Source organism: Leucopleurus acutus (genome assembly GCF_964270905.1).
Source record: "Leucopleurus acutus genome assembly, chromosome: 20".
Lineage (NCBI taxonomy): Eukaryota > Metazoa > Chordata > Mammalia > Artiodactyla > Delphinidae > Leucopleurus > Leucopleurus acutus.
Window position 1 is genome coordinate 27,305,518 of NC_139162.1, and position 20,464 is coordinate 27,325,981.

Consider the following 20,464-nt stretch of genomic DNA (forward strand, 5'->3'; position numbering starts at 1 on the left):
GTCCTTGATCCCGCCTCCGCCCCAAGATTTCCCTGCCCTCCCCTTTCCATCTCTTCCGCGAACCTAGTCTGCATTTTCAAAATTTGAGACGCCCTCCAAGGGCTGCTGCGCCAATCCCTTTAGCAACCGTCCCGGCTTGACCAATCAGCGTCCGCATTATTGGAAAACCAATTCCAGGATAGCCAATGGGAACAGGACCTCGGGAGCAGCGTGACGCCTCGGACCTTCCATCTTGGATTGGAGCGAAGCGGGGACGAGGCCTTAGTCAGCACTTTGCGGTAATTCCTATTTCTTACCTTTGCTCGTGGGCGGCGTTTCCGTGCTCTGAAGACTTTGACGCCCCTCCCTGGCTCGGACGCCGGCTTGAATCCCCCACAGGAGGCGTAGAGGGAAACGGAGTCTGATTCCGGGTCCGAGTCAGTCGTGGAGCCCTGGAGGGAAGCCCCTACGGCCTCGGCCTCAATGAATGGATGAGTCAGCTGAACCCTTAGGCGGACCACCAACCTGGAACCCGAGAAAGGCCGACTTCGTTTGGGACTCGTGGGTGGAGTGGGCTGAGGGAAGGGTCGTGACCCGCCGTGAATTGGGGCCGCTACCCACGGAAGTCAGAGGAACAGAGTCAGGGGTCACAAAAATGTCTTGGGAGGGAGCCACTGGAACCATGTTTAGAGGGATATCATGCCCATGAGGTCAGAGCTGGGGTTAAGACTTAGACACATACTCTGGACAAGGTGTATTTTCAGAGCTTTCAGTTTCTTGTCTGCAAAATGAGGGTCATCGCATACCCACCACCACCACACCACCACCACACTACCACCACACCACCACCACCACCACCACACCACCACCACCACACCACCACCACCACACCACCACCACCACCGTGGCCCAGCTCACAGTGGGAATGGCAAGCCCAAGGTGTGTGCCCCAGAACTTGGGGTCTTGACGCTAGACTGCAAGGGACTGGATCCCAGCGCCTCTTCTTATCAGCCACTAATTAGCCATCTGTGAAATGGGGATGGCATTGCTGTATTAAATAAGCCTTGTAAAGGTGGTCCCAGGCCATAGATAAAGAAGGGAAGGAGAAAAAGGCTGGTGCTGGGGCCTGTGAACCATGAGGTACAAATGGCAAATTACAAGTGTTTATTTACAGGAAAATCAGGAGAAGCAGGAACAGATGGCGGCAGGGAGGTGGTGCAGCAGCGAGGCCAGGTGCCCAAGTGGATGGTCATTAGCTGGGCATAGGGAGCACGTGGGCCAGGCTTTGGGGGCGGTTTCTTTCTCTGGCAGCTTCACTGAGGCCTCAGGAGGGGCAAAGGACCACAGGTGTGGGGACTGAGAAGCATCAAACAAAGACTTTCAGTAACTCCACCAGGCGTGGGTCCTTGTAGAGCTTTTCCTCCAGAGCCAGGTACTTCAGTGGGGCCAGCTCCTTGTGTCTGAAATCAGGGGAGGAATGTAAAGGCTTAACAAAGCTAGTGCTCAAGGCTCCTAGTGGGTCCTCTCAGCTCCTCCGTCTCCTCACCGATTGAGCCGCTGCTCCAGGATGCGGATGCGGAACATGGCCTGAGAGCAGTAACTCAGGTACAAGTCTTCATCCTCGGGCGTCAGGGTCACCTGGTTCTCCTGATACCACTGCTGCTGCTTTTGCAGCTCCTGGGTCTCCTGTGGGCACAGGGAAGAGAGAGCAGGAGGGCTGACGGCGACTGACTCTTAGCCAGGCTGCAGGCTGAAATCCCTACAAGGGTCGGACCCGCTACCCCTACTGACAGGAGCCAGAGAAGCACAGGCCTGGAGCCACTGGGGTCTTGTTTAGAGGGATATCATGTGCACGAGGTTAGAGCAGGGGTCAAGACTGAGAGTCATGTGACTCTGGTCAAGGTACATTTTCAGAGCTTCCAATTTGTTGTCTGTAAAACCCACACCCCCACCACAGGGCTCTTTGTGAAGCTTAAGTTAAGAGAATGCATGGGAACTGTGTGGTGTGTACCTGACCAACAGAAATGGGTCAAGGACTAGGAGCTGTTATAAGGCTCCATCCATCCACCCACCGCTCCCTCCCTCCCTCCCTCCATCCACCCTTCCACCCAATGAACAAGTGTGAGGAAGGACAACTCGGTCATCTGGATACCCCAAGCACTGACATCCTCCCCCTGCCCCGATTAGTCCCTCACAAGTCTGAGATGGTGAGCAAACAGCCCTGGGCCCGTTTTCTGGTTGAGGACGCTGAGGTCCCCTCCCCTGCCAGGGCCCTGGCAGCACCTTTTCAAACCGGGCCTGGATGAGGTTGGCCTTGTCGATGAGCCGCTGCTTGAAGTCACTGAGGCACTCATCCTTGAGGCGCACGGCCTGCCAGCGTGTCAGCTTCTCTCCCGGTGGGAGCTGTGCCAGAAACGGGGCCAGGTAGTCCAGCTGGGCCTCCGCCTGCCACAGGTGCTCCTCGAGCATCATGCGCTCCTGTGGAGAGGGGGCCGGAGGGGGGGTCCTCTTCATCAACATGTGACCGCACAAAACCAGGCCTCAAACCCAGAAGTGCTTGAGGCCTCCGAGGGGCCTGTGCTGTCTCTTGTAGCCGTGATTATTGGTAACAGCCAGCTCTCATGTCTCACGTGAATTCACGTGTCTCTACTTGAGCCCCAGAACATACCCAGCACTCAGCAGATGCTTGCTCAGTAAGTGGTAATAAAGAGTGGTTGTTAATGATGTTAAATCAAAAACTGCTGGTGAGTCCCTTTTTCTCTTCCACCCTGGGGCCTTATCTATGTCCTGTGTTGGCAGCCAGGGGCCAGTGAAGTTGGAGATGTGGGGGCCGATGCCCAGCCCTGGGAGTCTGAGAACCAGACATCTGATGCCCTGTCCTGTCTCGCCAACCTCAACCAATTGGTTAGTGAAGGGGATTTAGAAGCTGGCCTCGAAAACCAAGCTGGGTCTTGCAACCTGAGGCGGTAACGTGAACGCCCTACGCGCAGGGGTCGGATAACTCAGGCCTGAGGCCAGAGTCAGCTGTGAGAGCTACTGGGCCAGGCCGCGACCTCCAGGGGAGCCCCAGGTGGAGGTGGGCACACAAATTTCATTCTTTCCTCGTGCAGTAGAGGTCTTGGCTTGGCCACAGCCCCTGGAAGTGGGGGAGACTTGGCTTGCATCCTGAGTGCTCTCTGGGGTGATGCATGGAAATGGTCAGCTCAGCAGCAAGGACGACCCCCATGGTGTCGATAACTTCATCCCCTATAAAGGGCTTTCCGAAAGAATCCCTGATCATCCTCAGCACCCTGGAGGCCAGGGAGTGTGGCTGGGGGAGGGGTCAGGGAAAGCCAGGGCCTGGGCCAGGGAGCAAGGCTCACCATGGCCTCCCGATACTCCTTGCTCTTCTCGTTGCGCTTGGTGTCGTAGATGGAGATGGTCAGCACATGCGCCGCCTCCTCTTCCTCCCGAAGCTTCAGGATCTCCAGCACCTGAATTGGAAAGTGGGGGCGGACGTGGTGAAGACACACCCCCACCCCTGCCACCTCCCATCTGCCCACTCTCCCTTGGGACCCGACCTCCAGCTCTGACTCCCAAGCCTGATGCCTGGCCAACTTCTCCTCGTTCTTCAGCTTCATCATGGCCTCGTACTGGTAGAGAAGCTTCTTGGTGTGCTCCATGGGCTCCACCTGGAACCACCACCACAGTGACACGGAGAAGCAGCAATGGCTGGGGTTGTAGGCAGATTCTGGAGGCAGACCTCCTGGGTTCAAATCTTCCCCTGCCATTTTTCTAGCTGTGCAACCTCAAGGAAGTTGCTTAACCTCTCTGGGCCTGTTTCTTTCTTTTCTTTTCTTTTCCTTTTTTGTGCCGTGGCATGAGGGATCTTAGTTCCCCGACCAGGGATCGAATCTGTACCCCCAGCAGTGGAAGCGCAGCATCCTAACCACTGGGACTGCCAGGGAATTGCCCTCCCTGGGCCTGTTTCTTCATCTATAAAAACACAGCTAATAATAAAAGAGGGACTGGAGACTCAGAGGGGCTAAGGAATGTGCCAGGAGAGTGAGAATCTGAACCAGGAAAACCAGCCCCGTGGAGGTGGTGAGATCTACTACAGCCTTGGTCCCAGGATCTGCTCTCGCCCAGGACTAGGGGGCAGGGACAATGAGTAGTGGAGGCCACCTGGGTTGTCTTTCTTGGTGGAAAAGAGGAAGATTTTCAGAGGCGCTCAAAGAGAAGTATCCCACATGGGAGCTCTTGATGTTCCCAAGGGGCAGAGATGAATTTCCAGGCTGGGAACCAGGACTTTCTATCCCAGTTCTCCCAAGTTGCTGGGACAGGACAGAGGGCCCCAGGGCACTCTCCTCACCCCACCCCCACCTGCCCCTGCCCGCCACGGCCCCCAGGCGCACCTCAAAGCTGAGACACATGTCAGGCGTCATGATGATCTTGTTGCCCTTGCTGTCCCCCTCCGTGCGCCACAGGAACTCACGCTTGGAGGCCGTGAGGTGGTCCTCGCGGCAGTGATAGCGCAGCTGGATGCGCTCATCCAGCAACAGAAACACGCGCTCTGCCACGTCTTCATCTGCAGGCTTCGCAGGGTTGCGGGAGAATCGCTCTGTGATTTTCTGGCAGGCCAGAACATGCGTAGGATGGGAGGTGGGAAGGGATTTCTGTGCCTGAGCTGACGACAGCAGCAAAGGACACTCAGGGATGCTGGGGTCTGGGGTCATTTGGGGGGTCATGTGGAACAGCCCCTCCCAGCTAAACAATGGATCTCAAGGCCCCAGGGGTTCTCGGTGTCTGGCCACTCCAGCCCTGGATGGTGCTGGATTTCTTCTCTAGCTCCCTCCACAAGATGGGGAGCTCACCACCTTTCCAGGCAGCCTGCTCTATAGCTAGACATCCCTTACTGCTAGAAAGAGCTTCTTTGCTATTCAGACATTAAACATAGGTTGCAAATAATTTGTAATGATATGGAGAAAAAAATCTCACATTTTAATGTTAAGAGGGTGATACAGGAATTCTACCTACACACACACACACACACACACACACAAATCTTAAGTTAGAAAAGATTCTCAAAACCAAACCTATTAATATGTGGTAATATCTGAGAGTTGGCATTCTGAGATATTTTTACTTTTTACATTTTTACATGTTTTCTACATGTTTAGTCACGAGTGTTTTTTTTTTTTTTTTGCGGTACGCGGGCCTCTCACTGCCGTGGCCTCTCCCGTTGCAGAGCACAGGCTCTGGACGCGCAGGCTCAGTGGCCATGACTCACGGGCCCAGCCGCTCTGCGGCATGTGGGATCCTCCCGGACCGGGGCACGAACCCGTGTCCCCTGCATCGGCAGGCGGACCCTCAACCACTGCGCCACCAGGGAAGCCCACAAGTGTGTATTTTTTATAACAGTAAGGAAATAATACCTCCCTGGCCCAGCGGCTGAGGGCACCGTCTGGCATCGGACAGACCTGAGACTGTGTGTTTGGTAAAACTGGAAAGGTCGCTCAGTAAAGAAGTTTCCCTGGAGGGAGTCAGGGCTGTTCGCCTCCAGGGGTAATCTTGGCCCACCAGAGGGGGCGGGCACCCTGTCCCCAGTCCCAGCGAGTGCTCACCACCACGGGCCGGGGGTTTGACTCTGCACTGTTCAGAGACAACTTCTTGATCCGGGGCCCGAAATTGACATGGCGGTAGGAGAGGAGGTTGGGCCGCCCTTGGTAGTACTCCGTCATTGTCCTGGGCGTCTCCTCCCGTTTGATCAGGCCGTCCACGCGGGCCGTTTCATAAAACTCCATGACGCGGTCCATCTCGGGTTGCATGGACGTGTATGAGTGCGCTGCCGGGGGAGGGGCCGCGGAGAGGGCTGGCTGAGCACTAGGAGCTCTGGCCCCTGGCTTGATAACCCGGCCCCTGGCCCCAGGGAGGAGCGTTAGTACGGAATCAGTGCCCTAGTGCTGGGTATTCAGGCAGCTTCCAACTTTTTTGCTATGATCAACACCATGATGAACGTCTGCAGTTTGCATTTTTTGTCCTTGCCTGCTATTTGCTGAGCAGTAGCTACATATTTTGTAGCAGTAGCTACAAAAAGCCTACATATTTTAAAGCTATTATTGATTGTTTTGCCCAACTGCTCTCCAGAAAAGTTGCGCCAGTTTGCTGTCATACCAGCAGTGACAGGGATTCACTTGCTCACACCTGGTAGGACCGTTTTTTTTCATCTTTGCCAACATAAGGGTTGTAAGATGGTCCCTTATTGATTTAGTTTCTTTCTTTCTTTCTTTCCTTTCTCTCTCTCTCTCTCTCTTCCTCCCTCCCTCCCTCCCCCCCCCTCTCTCCCTCTTCCTTTCTTTCTTTCTTTCTTTCTTTTTCTAAAATTTCAACCACCAAGCAAGGTTGGTCATGTTTTTAGATGTACATTGACCCTATGTTTTTCCTTTGTGAATTCTTGGATCAGGTTGTGAACTCCCAGGACGTGTTCTTCCCTCCCTTCCCAGCCTCCTGGGCTCGTGGCCGTGTCTGCACCTCCATACTTCTGCCCTCTGCATCAGTCTTGTGGGGACACTTGTTGGTTTTCTTGCTCAGCATCCTAACCCCTGTAAATGTGGCCCCCACTGGGTGCCCGATCCCAGCCACAGCATAGGCTGCGGCCCTGCTTTGCCTTTCCTGGAAGAAACCTGTCAACGTTTCCTCGGATTTTCTGTGTTTCCCCTTACCTCCCATGTGTCTGCTTTGCCTAGGGAGGAAGAGGCCCTTTCTGTTGCTTGCCGCCCAAGAACCCTGTCAATACGTGGATACTGGTTCCTCCCACTACATGCCAGCTGCGTGGAGGCTGCTCTAAGGAGCACGTGAGGCCCCCAACCTGGGCACCTAGCTGGCCTAGCAGTGGGGTCTACGCACCACGCAGAGCCTGTGGGTGGCCCGGCTTGAAGTAGTCGATGTTCAGGCCCGTGACCTTGTTTATGTGCTTCAGCTCCAGCATATCCTTCCGGTTCTGGAACCACTCCTTTATCTCCAAAATCTTGGTACCTGTAGGCCCCAATGCGTGCTTGAAGCAGCCAGGCCAGCTCCCTCAGCCTCCATGCCACCGCTCCCAGCACACGGAGGCCAGCAGGGCCCACACTCACACCAAGAGAGGGGCAGTGACATGACCGAGGTCACGTGGCATGTTGGGGGACCCAGCTCTCCTGCTCCCCGCAGCCAGGGCTGCCCCCTTACACTGCAAGTCCTCGTAGGTGGTGAGGCGGCACACAAGGCCGTTGTTGTTGAGGTACGGGGCCCACTTCTCCAGCCTTGCCCTCTTGTACTGTATCACCTTCTTCCCGTTTGGGCAGCGGGTCTCGAACGCTGCAGACACAGAGTGGGCTGGGGTCCTTCCTCCCCAGATCGGGGGAAGGGAGGGCCAGCTCCCCCAGCCCCCCAGCCACTCGTCAGCCTCTGTGCACTGTGCTGTCTGCAAGGCTCCTCCAGCCCTCAAACCTGCTCCATGGAGGCACAGGAAGAGTCACCAGGGGTGGCTCCTGCCCTGGACGAGATCTCAGCTTGAGCCTGACCACACCACACTCTCACTGCCAGGCCTTGGCTGGAAACACCATCCCCTCCTGCCCTTACTGGGCTGACTTCTTCTGATCCCTTAAAACTTAGTTCCCATGACCTCTCCTCCCAGAAGCCCTTTCTGCCCCCCACCCCAGCCTCCAACCCCCTGGGTTCCCATGACACCCTCTTTAGCCCTTCCTACCCTGTTGGGATGGCCTGGGCCCTCCCCGTGGGTCTAGGCACTCCCCCACGGGAACCTCAGCAGCCAGCAGAGGTTGGCATGGGGCACAAGCGTGCCTGTCCCCCTGCTTTCCCTGCCTGCCCCTTTTTGGTCCTGAGACCCCCTGTGCCCTCTGGGTACTGTGCACAGTCTCCTCCTGGCAGAGTGGGGTGAGGGATGGGAACAGCTGTGTCCTGGTCCTCGGTCCTCCATCACCGGCCACACTCCATCATCCCGGCTGGGTTAACTGAGCCCTGTCCTGTATGCCAGACTGGGGTCAGGCCCCAGGCTGCAGAGCTGAGTGCGTATGTTGAGAAGGAAAAAATGAAGAGGTTGCAGCAGAAAGCAGGCCATGGGGGTGGAAATGAGGGACCAAGGCAGCCTCTGCTGGTATCCCCCTGTCTAGTTGTTGCCACAGACATCCCCAGAAGCCTGGAAACGAGTGAAAGTGCAATACCTTCTGGGGAGATCTCAATCTGCTCCACCCACGAGCACGGCATGTCGAAGCTCTTATCCTCATCCTCCTTGCCCTGTTGGGAGAAGTGGGGGTGGGGTGGTGGTTCTGATCAGGGCTGGGCCGTGGACCCGAAGTTACGGTCAGAGCCTCTGCCTCATCCCCCAGGGCCAAGCTGGGGTGGCTCGTCAGCTCCCCCAGGGGAGCCCAGAGGTCTCGAGCAGTTCTGACCTGGCCTGACCCGAGACAGGGGGGAGAGAGGAGGAGTCAGCTCCTCCCTGTACCCACCTGGTGCCCGGCGAGGACAGCAACACCCTGCCCTGCATGCCCCACCTTCCCTCTGTCAACAGAGGCACGAGGAAAGCCACAGGCCCTTCATTAAAACTGAGGCTCGGGCTTCCCTGGTGGCGCTGTGGTTGAGAGTCTGCCTGCCAGTGCAGGGGACGCGGGTTCGAGCCCTGGTCTGGGAGGATCACACATGCCGCGGAGCAACTGGGCCCATTAGCCACAACTACTGAGCCTGCGTGTCTGGAGCCTGTGCTCCGCAACAAGACAGGCCGCGATAGTGAGAGGCCCGCGCACCGCGATGAAGAGTGGCCCCCACTTGCCTCAACTAGAGAAAGCCCTCGCACAGAAACGAAGACCCAACACAGCCATAAATAAATTAATTAATTAAATTAAACAAACAAACAAACAAACTGAGACTCAAAGCAGTTAAGGGACTTGCCCAGGACCCCTAAGCCTCAAGTTTTCTAACTGTAAACTGAACCCCTTGGGAGGATTGACTGATAAATGTACATAAGGGTTTGGGACACTGCCTGGCTGCCCTTATTTTTTTTTTTTTTCTTTTTGAGCCTAGTTTCCCCATCTGGCAAATAAGGCCTGGTCTAGACAAATGGTCCTCAGGTTAGGTAACCACAGAAACCTGGATAAGATTTTCTCAATTTAAAACTTTTCTCCCCACCAAATTGCTCAGACCTGTGACGCCTGTTCAGCTAATCTGTTCACATTTTGAGGCCAGCAGGGGGCGCCAGTGCCCCAGGATTTACTGCACAGGGGAGGAGGCTCTCTGGTCTCCAGACATGAGGACGCTGGCAACACTCAACACCATGTGCAGGTGGGTCTACACAGCTATGCCAAGCACATCACACCAGTGGTCTCACTTTGTCCTCAAGCAGTCCCAGGAGGTAGAACAGAACCACCTTTGAGAACCCAGACTTGGGAGCCAGACTGTCAAATCCCAGGTTCAAATCCCAGTTCTGTCACTTACTGCCTGTGTAACTTTGGGTACGTTACTTCACCCCTCTGTGTGTAAGTCTTCCTATCAGTAAAATGGGACATGATAATACTAGTACCCACCTCGCCAGGTAGTTGTGAAGACTTAGACAATTTAAGTTAAGCACCTACTGGCACTGAGAAAGGGGCATATGCGTGTTACCTATGGGCTGAATTGTGTCCCCTCAAAATTCACATGTCCTAACACCCAGCAGCCCAGAATGCGACTATATTTGGAGATAAGATCTTTTTTTTTCTATTTTTTTTAATAAACATTTATTTTTGGCAGCATTGCTGCGTGCGGGCTGTTGCGGCGAGCAGGGGCTACTCTTCGCTGTGGTGCACAGGCTTCTCATTGCAGTGGCCTCTCTTGTTGTGGAGCACAGGCTCTAGATGCGTGGGCTTCAGCAGTTGTGGCACACGGGCTTAGCTGCTCCGCGGCATGTGGGATCTTCCCGGACCAGGTCTCAAACCCGTGTCCCCTGCATTGAGCAGGTGGATTCTTAACCACTGCACCATCAGGGAAGTCCCTGGAGATAGGATCTTTAAAGAGGTAATCAAGTTAAACTAAGGTCATTAGGTTGGGCCCTAATCCAATATGACTGGTGTCCTTATAAGAAGAGGAGATTAAAACACAGACACGCACAGAGGGAAGAGGCTGAGGACACAGGGAGAAGGCACTATCTACAAGCCAGGGAGAAAACAACCCTGCCGACACCTTGACTTCCAGTCTCCAGGGCTGTGAGAAAATAAATTCCTATTGCTTAAGCCACCCAGTCTGTGGTGCTTTGTTTTGGCAATTCTAGCAAATGAATACATCACTTATTACTACCATTAATGTAACCAACCCCACTCCCCCATTTCACATGCAGACGCTGAAACTGAAGCTTCCAACATTTAGGAAGTTTGCCCAAGATGTCAGAGCCAATAGTGAAGGCCTCTGGACTCCTGACTTCCACGCACAGGGCCTCATGCAGACCTGCCTGACGGCCCCTGACTAGGAGATCAGAGATGACAAGGCCAATGACCGTCAGAAGGGCTGACTGGATGGACAAGAAAGGCCTGGAAGTGTGTGTGGAGGATCATGGTGACCACGCAGGAAAGGCCTGGATGTGAGGAATGGCTGGCCCTGGGGCTCCCCTGGCTTGTGGAGAGGGTCTTATCGCCCTCCTCCAAGAGGCATGTTGGCTAGGCGCAGGGCAACCCCTGAATGCAAGTCCCAGCCCTCCCCTGCACCACTGGGGGGTCCTGGGCAGGTCACTGGACCTGTCTGGGCCTCAGTCTGCCCATCTGTAAAATGAGGGCATGGCCCAGGCCCTTCTGCTTTGAGGAATCTATAATTGGTCTATGTGGACTGCCCCCCACGCCATACCCATACACGTGGCGGGGACATGTGTCAGGCTGGCCCGAAGCAAGACAGGTTGTCGAGTCCCCTCCACTCTCCGGCCTCCACCCCTCAGAGGCTCACCAGATTTTCCACATCATCGTCATCGTTCATCCCGTCGTCCTCCTCCTCAGTCAGGGACAGGAGAGGCTTGTCAGTCTCCAAGAGCAGGTACTCCCACCTCACAGGGTCTCCCAGGTCAAAGACCAGGTCCTGGTGGAGGAGGGGATCGCTGAGAGCCCTCCACAGTCACCACGCCCCCTCCTGCTCCATGGGGGGCAGGGAACAGCCACGCCCAGGGGGAGAAGGCACCAGGCTGGGTCTCAGGGGGGCAGAATGTGGCTCCAGGCCGCCTCTGAGCGTCCACACCTGCCCTCCTCATCCCCGCAGGGAGACCGAGGCCCCAGGGGGGCTGGGACTCCCTTACTGTGTTGGTCTCTGTGAGAGACTTGGAAACTCTCTGGCCTGGGATGGCCTGGATGTGGAGGTCAGTCTACATTGTCGGGGGAGAGCGGCACCCGGGCAGTGTTTAGAGCAAACGCAAGCCAGAGAGATTGTACAGGCAGGGAAATGGCAGGTTCATCTTTCTCACCCCGTGCCAGCAGGAAGGGAACTAGACACGCACGCAGAAGAGGGAAGTGCGAATTTCTCTTCTCTGGTGTGGGTCCTTCACCTATTTTCAGTCCAGCCCACCTGAGCCTGGGCTCACCTGCCAAATAACTCCCAGCAGGTGGGGAGCACCATGTCCCCGTCTACCTCCCCGGGGTGGTGTGCCCCCGCTCCCAACTCCAAGATGGAAGCTGCCCACAATGGTTTCAACATGAAGCTCCCCTGACGCCAGTCCTAATGCTATAGTCCTCACTGTCCTGAGTCCTGGAGGGCTCTGCTGGGAGGTGGGAGGGGTACACGATGGGGGAGGGTAGTGAGGGAAAGAACTGCTTGTAGATTTAACAGCCAACAGTCCAGGCTTCGTGGAGAGGAATCAAATTACACAGACATTTGAATTTCTTAAAATCATGTCCTCCATTCTGTCACTTTTTTTCTTTGGCTGCACCGTGGGCCTTGTGGGATCTTAGTTCCCCGACCAGGGATTGAACCCGGGCCCTCAGTAATGAAAGCTCGGAGTCCCAACCACTGGACAGCCAGGGAATTCCCCATTCTGTCACTTTTGTAAGTAGTAAGCGGTAGTTAGATGTTTTGCTGCTTTATCTTAAAGTTCTATCTCTATAGGAAAAGCATCAACGAAGGGACAACTACAACATCCCAGTCTCTGAGTGGTGCCTCACTCCAAGGCCATTTCAGGGTTCTTTGAAGGGGACTTCCCTGGCGGTCCAGTGATTAAGACTCCACGCTTCCAATGATGGGGGCGCGGTTTCAATCCGTGGTCAGGGAACTAAGATCCCACATGCCACGTGGCGTGGCCAAAAAATAAATTAGGAAGAAAAAAAATCAAGGTTCTTTGAAGGAACAAAGCAACCACTCCTGTGCTCATGGGGCAGTAAAAGTGACAGCCAGTGTCACGGTCTCTTTCTTCGTGCCCTCACTTGGTGACGCAGTACTGCCCCTCTAGCCTCACTTTCCCACCAGGCCACCCTTCCACTTTCATCTCATAACTTCTATTATCCCTGATATAAATTTCCTCCACCTGGCACTGGTACAGGGTGTGCTGGGGGGAGGCTGAAGGAACTTCCACCCAGAAGAGGGCCAAAGGAGGACTGCAGCGGCCTGCGAAGGGCTGTTATCCCTCAGAGGGCTCTGACCACCGTGGCGGCTATGAGCTTGGGCTCTGGGGGAGGTGGTCTGGGCTCTGCCCCATCTGTGTGGTGAGGAAGACGTTCTTTCTCTAAAATGACAGTAACGCTAGCTAACCTTTACTGAACAGCATGGGATTATTCTAAGCACCTACCGAATGTTATTTTCCACAACCCTGTGAGGTCGTTGAGGACCGAGCCACCCTGGACTCAGGGGCTCAGGGAGGCTGGGGGCTGGCTGTGTCTCCTTTGCTGAAGGCAGGTGCATCTGAACGTGTATCAAATCTGCCCGCCTCCCACACGGGGGCGACAGCAGTCCCTTGGAGATGTTCACTTCGGTATAGGGGGCGAGGGGCCCAGGACCTACCTTTGGGAAACTGGCCTGGTTGTAAATGGAGGACCTTGGAAATAACAAAAGAGCACGGGACTTGGTGCCTGGAGCCTGTCTCTCTTTTTATTTGCATACAGCTCAATGAATTTCCATAAATTGGGTGCACCCAGGTTCCCTGCCCCCGGATCAAGAAACAGAACATTGTCCAGACCCCAGAAAGTCCCCTGGTATCCAGTTACAACCTCCCTCCAACTGTGTGCACGTATTTTCAACTTCTGTAAATGGCACTGAGTTTTTTATACATATGTACGTATGGAAATTCATTGAGCTGGACGTGTAGGATGAGTGCACTTTCCTGCATGTGTGTTGCACTTCAATACAACATGTTAAAAAAGTCAGATGAACTAACAATCCACATTTTATAAGAATATATAAACCAAAAGAGCGACAATAATCATATTGAAACGATTATGTATGGGCAAAGGAGTGGGCCCTGGGCACTCAGCTACAGGGAAAGTCCGAAGCCCTCCTGGCCTGGTGGCCAGATGTCCCCACAGGTCACACCTGCCTTCACCCACTGTGCCAGCCATACCCGCCCAGGCCCCGCCCAGCACCTTGCAGCAGTTCCAACAGTCCTGCATGTTGACCCAGTAGTTCTTGTGGTTCCAGAGGCTCTCTATTCCCAGGAAGTGGTCGTCTTGGGTGCTGTAGCTGCGTGCAGTGAACGGGTCAATGAAAAAGCTCTCGGGCACCTCGCGTTTCCCCGACAACACCAGGACCCAGGAGTGTACCCGCAGGCCATGCAGGGGGTCGGTCTTTGCACTCTCCTGCTCCTGCATGGAAAAGGTGGGTGACCATGAGCCAGATGGATGGGAAGGGGGCCATCAGGGGCCCCCTGGGGCTGGGGAACTGGCGAGAGAACTGAATGCTGAACCACACCGCACTGTTGGCTGGCTTTGTGGCCTTCAGGACATCACCCCACCTCTGAACCCATCTTCTTATCAATAAATTGGAGGATCTGACTTGACCTGTGGTTTACAAACTTGACCTTTTAGAGCTCTAGCGTATCTGGGATTTACTGTCTTTCCATGTTGTGATTCTGGGTGAGATTTCATCCAAAGAAAGACAGAGGGACACCATGTGCCTTCATTGTCTGCATCCCTCTGGGCAAAGGGTCACTGTGCCGTGTTCATTATTGCATCCCCAGGGCCCGGACTAGAGTAGACCCTCAATAAATACTATATGGAAGGAAAGGAAAGAAGGGAGGGAGGAAAAATAGGTGAGAGGGATGATGAGAGTGTGGGTGGATAGAAGGAGAGATTGGAGGATGGATGGATGGAAGGAAGGATGGGAGAATGGATGTGGAGTGTATGTAGGTAAATCTTCAGTGAGAGTCTGAACAAGGACACCAGAACTGCACAGCATAAAATGAGTTGCTTCAGGCGGCAGAGCTGTCTGATGTTAGAACTCTGTCACCAGAAGCTGGCTGACTACACTGGGGATTCCCACAAGGCCGGGCAGAGGTGGGGGGTGGTGGAAGGTTGGAAGAGGGGATTTGGACCTGGGGGCCCATAAACACATCCCTTCGTGATCCGTGTCTGTTTCCCCATTCCCAGCAACCCCCCCTCTGGAGCTGAGTTCAAGGGTTGAGGGCTGAGGATGGCGGACCCACCGCGAGGTGCTCCCCCTGCTTCAGCCGCTTCTCCTCCTCGGCCTTGACTCCCTCCTGCCTTTTTATCTCCTGCTCCCGCTCAAACCTGCTTGTCAGGTCCCTGGGCGGTTTGACGGCGTACTTCTTAGGTGGTGCCTTTTCCTCCTCCTTGACCATCTGTCACCCAACAAGAGAAAAAGGGTCAGCAGCCCTTAGTGGCCCGCCTGCACAGCTGCTCCCGGAGCCTGCTGGCTTTCTGACCCTGAACGTAGAAAGAGCCTCAGCTCCAGACCTGTGACCATGGGCCAGTCCTCCCACCTCCCTACCCACAGGCTCTTCTGTAAAAGTCACTGAGAATAATGTGAACATTTTCCTCAGAGTTATTCTGACAAGTAAAGACAGGAAAATGTCCGTCTGAGCTGCCCATCCAGGCCAGGAGCTCAGGAAATGCGAGTTCCCCTCTTCATTTCCCAGGGCCTAGACTAGCTCGATCTGGATCTGATCTAGAAAGTGGGGCAAATTGCCCAGAGTCAGATTTTCCAGATTTTGTCACTGCAGGATTTCATATGTTGACTTGAAGTGAGAGTTTACTGGGCTAGGAAGGAGAACAAAGCCTTCGTGTGTGTGCGCGTTTGTGTGTGTGTGTGTGTGTGTGTGCGCGTGTGTGTGCGCGCACGAGTGCGCATGTGTATACAAATGTGTGCTAGGTGGCAAGAAAAATGTCCAGGAAAGGACACCACAGAGGCTGCATAAGGGGGCCTATTATGAGGAAGAAATAGTGAATCTCCATGGTTTAGAGTCAGACAGACTGGGCCTTAGCTCCCAGGTCCCCATTTACCAGCTACGTGACTTTGGTCACAAAAATTGTTTCATCTCGACACACTCATCTGTAAAAGAGAAGTGATAATTCCTACCACGCAGCGCTATTGAGAGGAGCAACCAAGTCAATGGACATGTGAGTTGTTTATAGACTGGAACGCTCTCAGCATCCATTAGCTGTTGATATCATTTTCATAATTAAAATCTGGGCTAAGAGGCCCGTGTGTGAGTTCTCAGGGCTTTGGAGCCAAAAGCAGTGATGGAGCTTTTTTGTTCCATCTTTCTTGGGGAGGTGGCCCTGAGAGAGCAGGCAGGGCTCTCACCTGGTACCTCCCCCTCCTTCTCCGCCAGACTGCAGCCCCGGGGGCCCCAGGTGCTCACACAGGTGTAACACAGGTGCATGTGCATCACGCCGGATGCTCCAGGCCCCTGGATCCTCTGCCCTGAGCTGCAGACACCCGCTGGGGCTTGACCCCATCACAGGGTCCTGGAATCAATCCAGTTCATGAAAAGCATTTCCTGCCAGTAGTATGGCTATTTTCCAAATGCAAAGAGATGCTTTTATGATTCCCACAGTTAAATTCACTTAAGAGTGTTGTGTTCACAGCAGCCTCGGGTCATTACGGTGCTCTCAGTCAACTGATATAAAAACACAACCACCAGCTGCTGGAGGGCTGGTGAATTCTGTACTGTTAAGAGGTCCTTTTTACCTGGGAGGGGGAAATAAAAAGAAGTAAACGTCTGTCTGTTTGTCTGCATTTTCCTTATATGAAAATGGCTGGATGGATTTTTATCAAATGCATAGGATAAATTTGGAAGAATTTGGCTTAAGGTATCAGCCATACGGCATTCACAAATGCGGGGAACACAGTAGCCGAAACTGAGTTACAACAAGGGGAGAGGAGCAGCCAGTTTGGAGAAATGGGCTGTGAGTATTAAGATGCCAAAGATGGAGAAACCATCAGTGGTTTGAAATATGAACTCCTGAAGGGCTGCCTGGCGATGGAGCCGGGGCAGGGGCGGAAGCGGCAGGGACAGGTGGCTTTAAGGGTGGCGTGTCTCGCGCGATGCTGAGGGCAGCATAAGCCCGGCCGTACCTCCTTGGGCTTCACGGTGAGTGGGCACACCTCCCGAGTCAGGTCCATGTGGCACAGGTCCTGCGAGCCATAGCCGTAGACGCAGTAGGCATCGTAGCCGGCGCCGAGGAGCATGGAGCAGAGCAGCGTGCTGAAGTCAAAGCAGTTGCCCTCCTGGTACTTGAGCACCGTGGTCGAGGAGTACAGGTAGGAGGGCTGGGCACAGCCAGCTGGTCAGCATAGCCACCCGGTTGCCCCCACCCGCCCTCCCTGCTCAGCAAGGGCTGGGCGCCGGGGCCAGGGGGCCGGCTGGGCCCCAGCAGGGCTCCTCCCCTTTGTCGGGTTAGGGAGCCTGCTAAGAATGGGGTGAAAACCACAGATCCCGTGTCCATAAAGTGCAATCCAGGTTTGCCTAGAATTGCAAGGGGCCATGGACTTCCTGATGGGAAAGACCGTCTGGGATGTCGAAGCTTCTGGTCTGTTGCTCTCTGATTGGTCACTTTATGGTTTTATTCCAGAGTTACCCTCACCTTTTACCTCCATCCTTCTCTTCTCTCTGTTTCTCAGCTCTCCACTGTGTACATATCCTCATCTCCCTCCCTCCATTCTTAATGAGATTGAGCTGGTCAGAAGCCCAGAGATGTGACCTTGGACCATGGGCAGCAGGCCCTCCCCTCTCTCTCCTTCCCCACCTCCCGAAGTCCTGAAAGGAAGACTCTGAAGGCAGAAAGAGGCAAAGCAGCCCAAGAGGTGGGAGCCCGGGGACCAGGCTGGCTGTGTGACCTCAGGCAAGCGGCTCTCTCTGCCCAGACAGACTCATGGCTGTGTCCTGAGGCTGGCCAAGCCTCCTTCTCCCGACCCGCCTGGCTTCCCATCTCAGGCCTCATGGCAGCCCCAGGTGGTGCTTACCGGCTTGAGGGGGTCGGGCAAGGGCACCGCGGACAGGAAGTCTGAGACAAACTGGGCGCAGGTGTCCCAGTTGTAGAGCTCAGGGTAAGGCATCAGTGTGGGCCGGATGGTCGTGCTCACGAACTTCTGCAAAGGGAGAGACCACAGGTCCTGGGGGGAGCGCTCCACCCGGGAGGAGACCATGGTGCTCCCAGGAGGCCGGGGGCCTCGGGGTGGGGAGGCGACGGCTCTCTGGCCTCAGGCTCCTCCTCGGTGCCTTGGGAGTTGGAGGAAGGGATCCCTCAAGGCCCTTCTCCCCAGATCTAGAATAACCCCATGCTGTCCGGGGTGCAGTGATGTGGTTGCCACCGCCCCACTCAGTGCCGCCAGACCTGCACCACCTCCCCGACCCCCCAACAGCCCTGTGAGGCAGGTCCCGCTGACCGAGGCGGAAGCCGAGGCTCTGCGAGGTGAGCTGACTTGCTCAGGTTCACAGTCAGTAGCAGAGCTGGGTCTGTCTTGACCACCCTGGGGCTGGGGGCCAGGCCTCTGGGGTCGCCCTGTGAATTTGAGGAAGGCCCCACCTAAGGGGCAGCCCCGGTGCAGACCCCACTGACGGCAGCAGGGCAGATGCAGGCCTGGGGTTACCAGATCCAGAGAAGAGGGGACTAGGGATCTGGACGGGAATGGCTGAGTTTCAAATGCTGGCAGCTAATACCAGGGTGAAAAATCACCAGCTGGGCCAGATAAAACAGTCTGTGAGTCCCTGTCAGCCTATGGGCTGCTGCTTTGCAACCCTTGGATTCGTCCCCTGCCATGCCATCTACAGGTGGGGAAACTGAGGCCCAGAGAGACTCAGGGATATGCCCTGGGTCACAGGGCGGGAAGGAAGGAGGCCAGCGCTTGGGTCCTGGCCCATTTTGTCTTATTTCTCAGCTTTTCCCTGCATAGGGCTGGCCTCGGGGGCCGGAGACCGCACTGCGTGTCTGGCTGCCCCTTAGGCGGGGTGTGCCGGCTCCAAGCCACCACAGGCCCCCAGGGCTGACTCAGAGCGGGCCTGCTGGGGCCTCTGGACATTTGAGTTTATGCTGCCCCTGAAATATAAGCTTTGACCCACGAGAGGTCTGTGCCTGGCCCACCTCCCTCCACCCTCTGCTCTCCAGCCCCTGGCCCTGCCCAGTCTTACAGGCACGTTGCACTCGTTCACTGGGTACAAGAAGAGGGGCACGCGGTCCGGGCACAAATGGCTGTACTGGCGGGAGAAGTTGTCTGCCACCTGCAGCAGGTGTTCCTCCTTGGGCGTGTTGCTTTGGTAGGAAAGGGGCAGCTTGGAGGTGTCAATAGCATCCTTGGTAAAAGTCCTGTGTCCGTAAGAGGGGTGGCATCAGTGTGCATGAGGCTGGGCCTGGCACACAGGGAGCCCTCCATCCACCTTAGCTGCCTTTGCTCTATCCCGTCCTCATTAAATCCTCACCACTACCTAGGAGGGAAGTATCATTCTTATCAGCTGCCCTTTTAAACAGATGAGGGAAATGAGGCACAGAGAGTTTGAGTGACTTGCCCAGGATCACACAGCTAGGGAGGGGCAGAGTGGGGACTTGGACCAGGCAGCCTGAGAGCACAGCCCTCACTCCTAACCACCTCCTTCTAGGTCCTGGTCCTGCCTCCCAGCCCAGGTACCACCATTCTGCCCGGCTCTCCTGCTGCCTGGCCCTGGTCTGACTCTCACTGGGGCTGCTGGGCCAAAGCCCCCACCTTCCCCACCCCCGGCACTCACGAGGGCTTCTCCGGGATGGAGACCTCAATCTCCGACAGCTTCCTCTCCAGGTCTCTGAGCATCTCCTGCGTCCTGGTGGTGTCCTCCTTCCGCACCTCCATCGGCCTCATCATTTTCTTGGCCCTCTCGGCCCTCTCGGCCTGCTCGGCCCGCTCGGCCTCCTCTTCCTCCTCCACTTTCTCCTTCAGGACCTCCATCTGCTGTGTCTCCGACTGTCTAGAGATGAGGTCTCTGTAGGAGGAATAAATGCACTCTGAGTGGCCGACTTCAGACCAGGAAGGAGCCACCAACATCACCTGTGTCCCTGGGCGGAGGTTTTAGGTGGTTTAGATCACGAAGGGAGGAGGCGAGTCCCTCCTAAACTTCCTTTCCATCAAGGAGAAAGTCTCCACGTGGTGCTAGCACACCTGTAACACATTTCTGACATTTGCAAATTGCCCTTTAAATCCTACAGCGCAGGTCACAGACTGAGAGCTATTGTCAGCGCAGGAGCGGGTAGCTCAGGCTTACTAACCTTGCTTTGTTTTCTGTATATTTATTCTGCCAGTGACCTTCTCTTTCTGGCAGGTGATGTTAATGCTGTATGGATAACTGTAGTATTATGAAGTTTCCTATTAAATATATTTATGAAGCCCAGTAAGTTTAAATTTAAAGAAAATTATTCATAATAGTAAGGAAGAGAAAAAAAAAAGAGGTAACATCACCAAACTTGGAACACAGAGAGGGCAAAAATGGGGCTGCCATTAAGGTACCTGGACAAGGGGCAGGTGGGAGTGACACAGCCTCACTCTCCTGGCCAAGCCCTGTGTCAGCTCTCAGGGTGGGGGACCTCTGTGTGGCGGGACACACTGAAATACCATATGTGCTTGTGTGCCCTAGGGAAGCCCTTTTCAGAGCCCAGCCTCACTATGGTGGACCAAAGATCCAGTCCCCTTGTAATTTCCGAAGTGATAAGAACACCAGACGCGTCTTTTTTCCTATTGCAGCAACTCTGGGTGAGCCCCTGGATGGCTCCTGGATGGGGATATGTCACCAGAAAGACCAAGCCGTGATTAGAAGCTTGGAATTTTCAGCCCCTCCCCCATCCTTCAGAGAGGAGAGAAGAGTGGAAATGGAATTAATAATTGACCAAGCCTACATGAGGAAGCCTCCATAGAATCCCAATAGTAGGGGGTTCAGAGAGTTTCCAGGTTGGGAAGGTGACGTCCTGGGAGGATGACACATCCCAACTCCACAGGGACAGAAGCTCCCGCTCTCAGGACCTTCCCAGACCTCTCCCTGCGTATCACTTCATCTACCTGTCCATTTGTATCCTCTACCATGTCCTTTAATAAACTG

General features: G+C 54.9%; 1 protein-coding gene across 2 annotated transcripts; it reads right to left on the bottom strand.

Moving 5' to 3' along the window:
• Positions 1–1,345: 1,345 nt before the first annotated feature.
• DRC7 (dynein regulatory complex subunit 7) lies at positions 1,346–19,349 on the bottom strand (the record flags this gene model as incomplete). Of its 2 annotated transcripts, XM_082862300.1 has the most annotated exons (17): positions 1,346–1,439; positions 1,526–1,665; positions 2,263–2,457; positions 3,342–3,452; positions 3,540–3,650; positions 4,374–4,589; positions 5,583–5,803; positions 6,865–6,993; positions 7,183–7,311; positions 8,178–8,250; positions 10,918–11,046; positions 13,530–13,748; positions 14,588–14,743; positions 16,483–16,677; positions 17,371–17,496; positions 18,536–18,710; positions 19,127–19,349. In XM_082862300.1, the coding sequence occupies 17 exons, from the start codon at positions 19,321–19,323 to the stop codon at positions 1,346–1,348; spliced, it is 2,616 nt and encodes an 871-aa protein (XP_082718426.1). The 2 variants fall into 2 exon arrangements, with proteins under 2 accessions (XP_082718426.1, XP_082718425.1); XM_082862299.1 differs by lacking the exon at positions 16,483–16,677 and having other exon boundaries at positions 19,127–19,323.
• Positions 19,350–20,464: the final 1,115 nt, after the last annotated feature.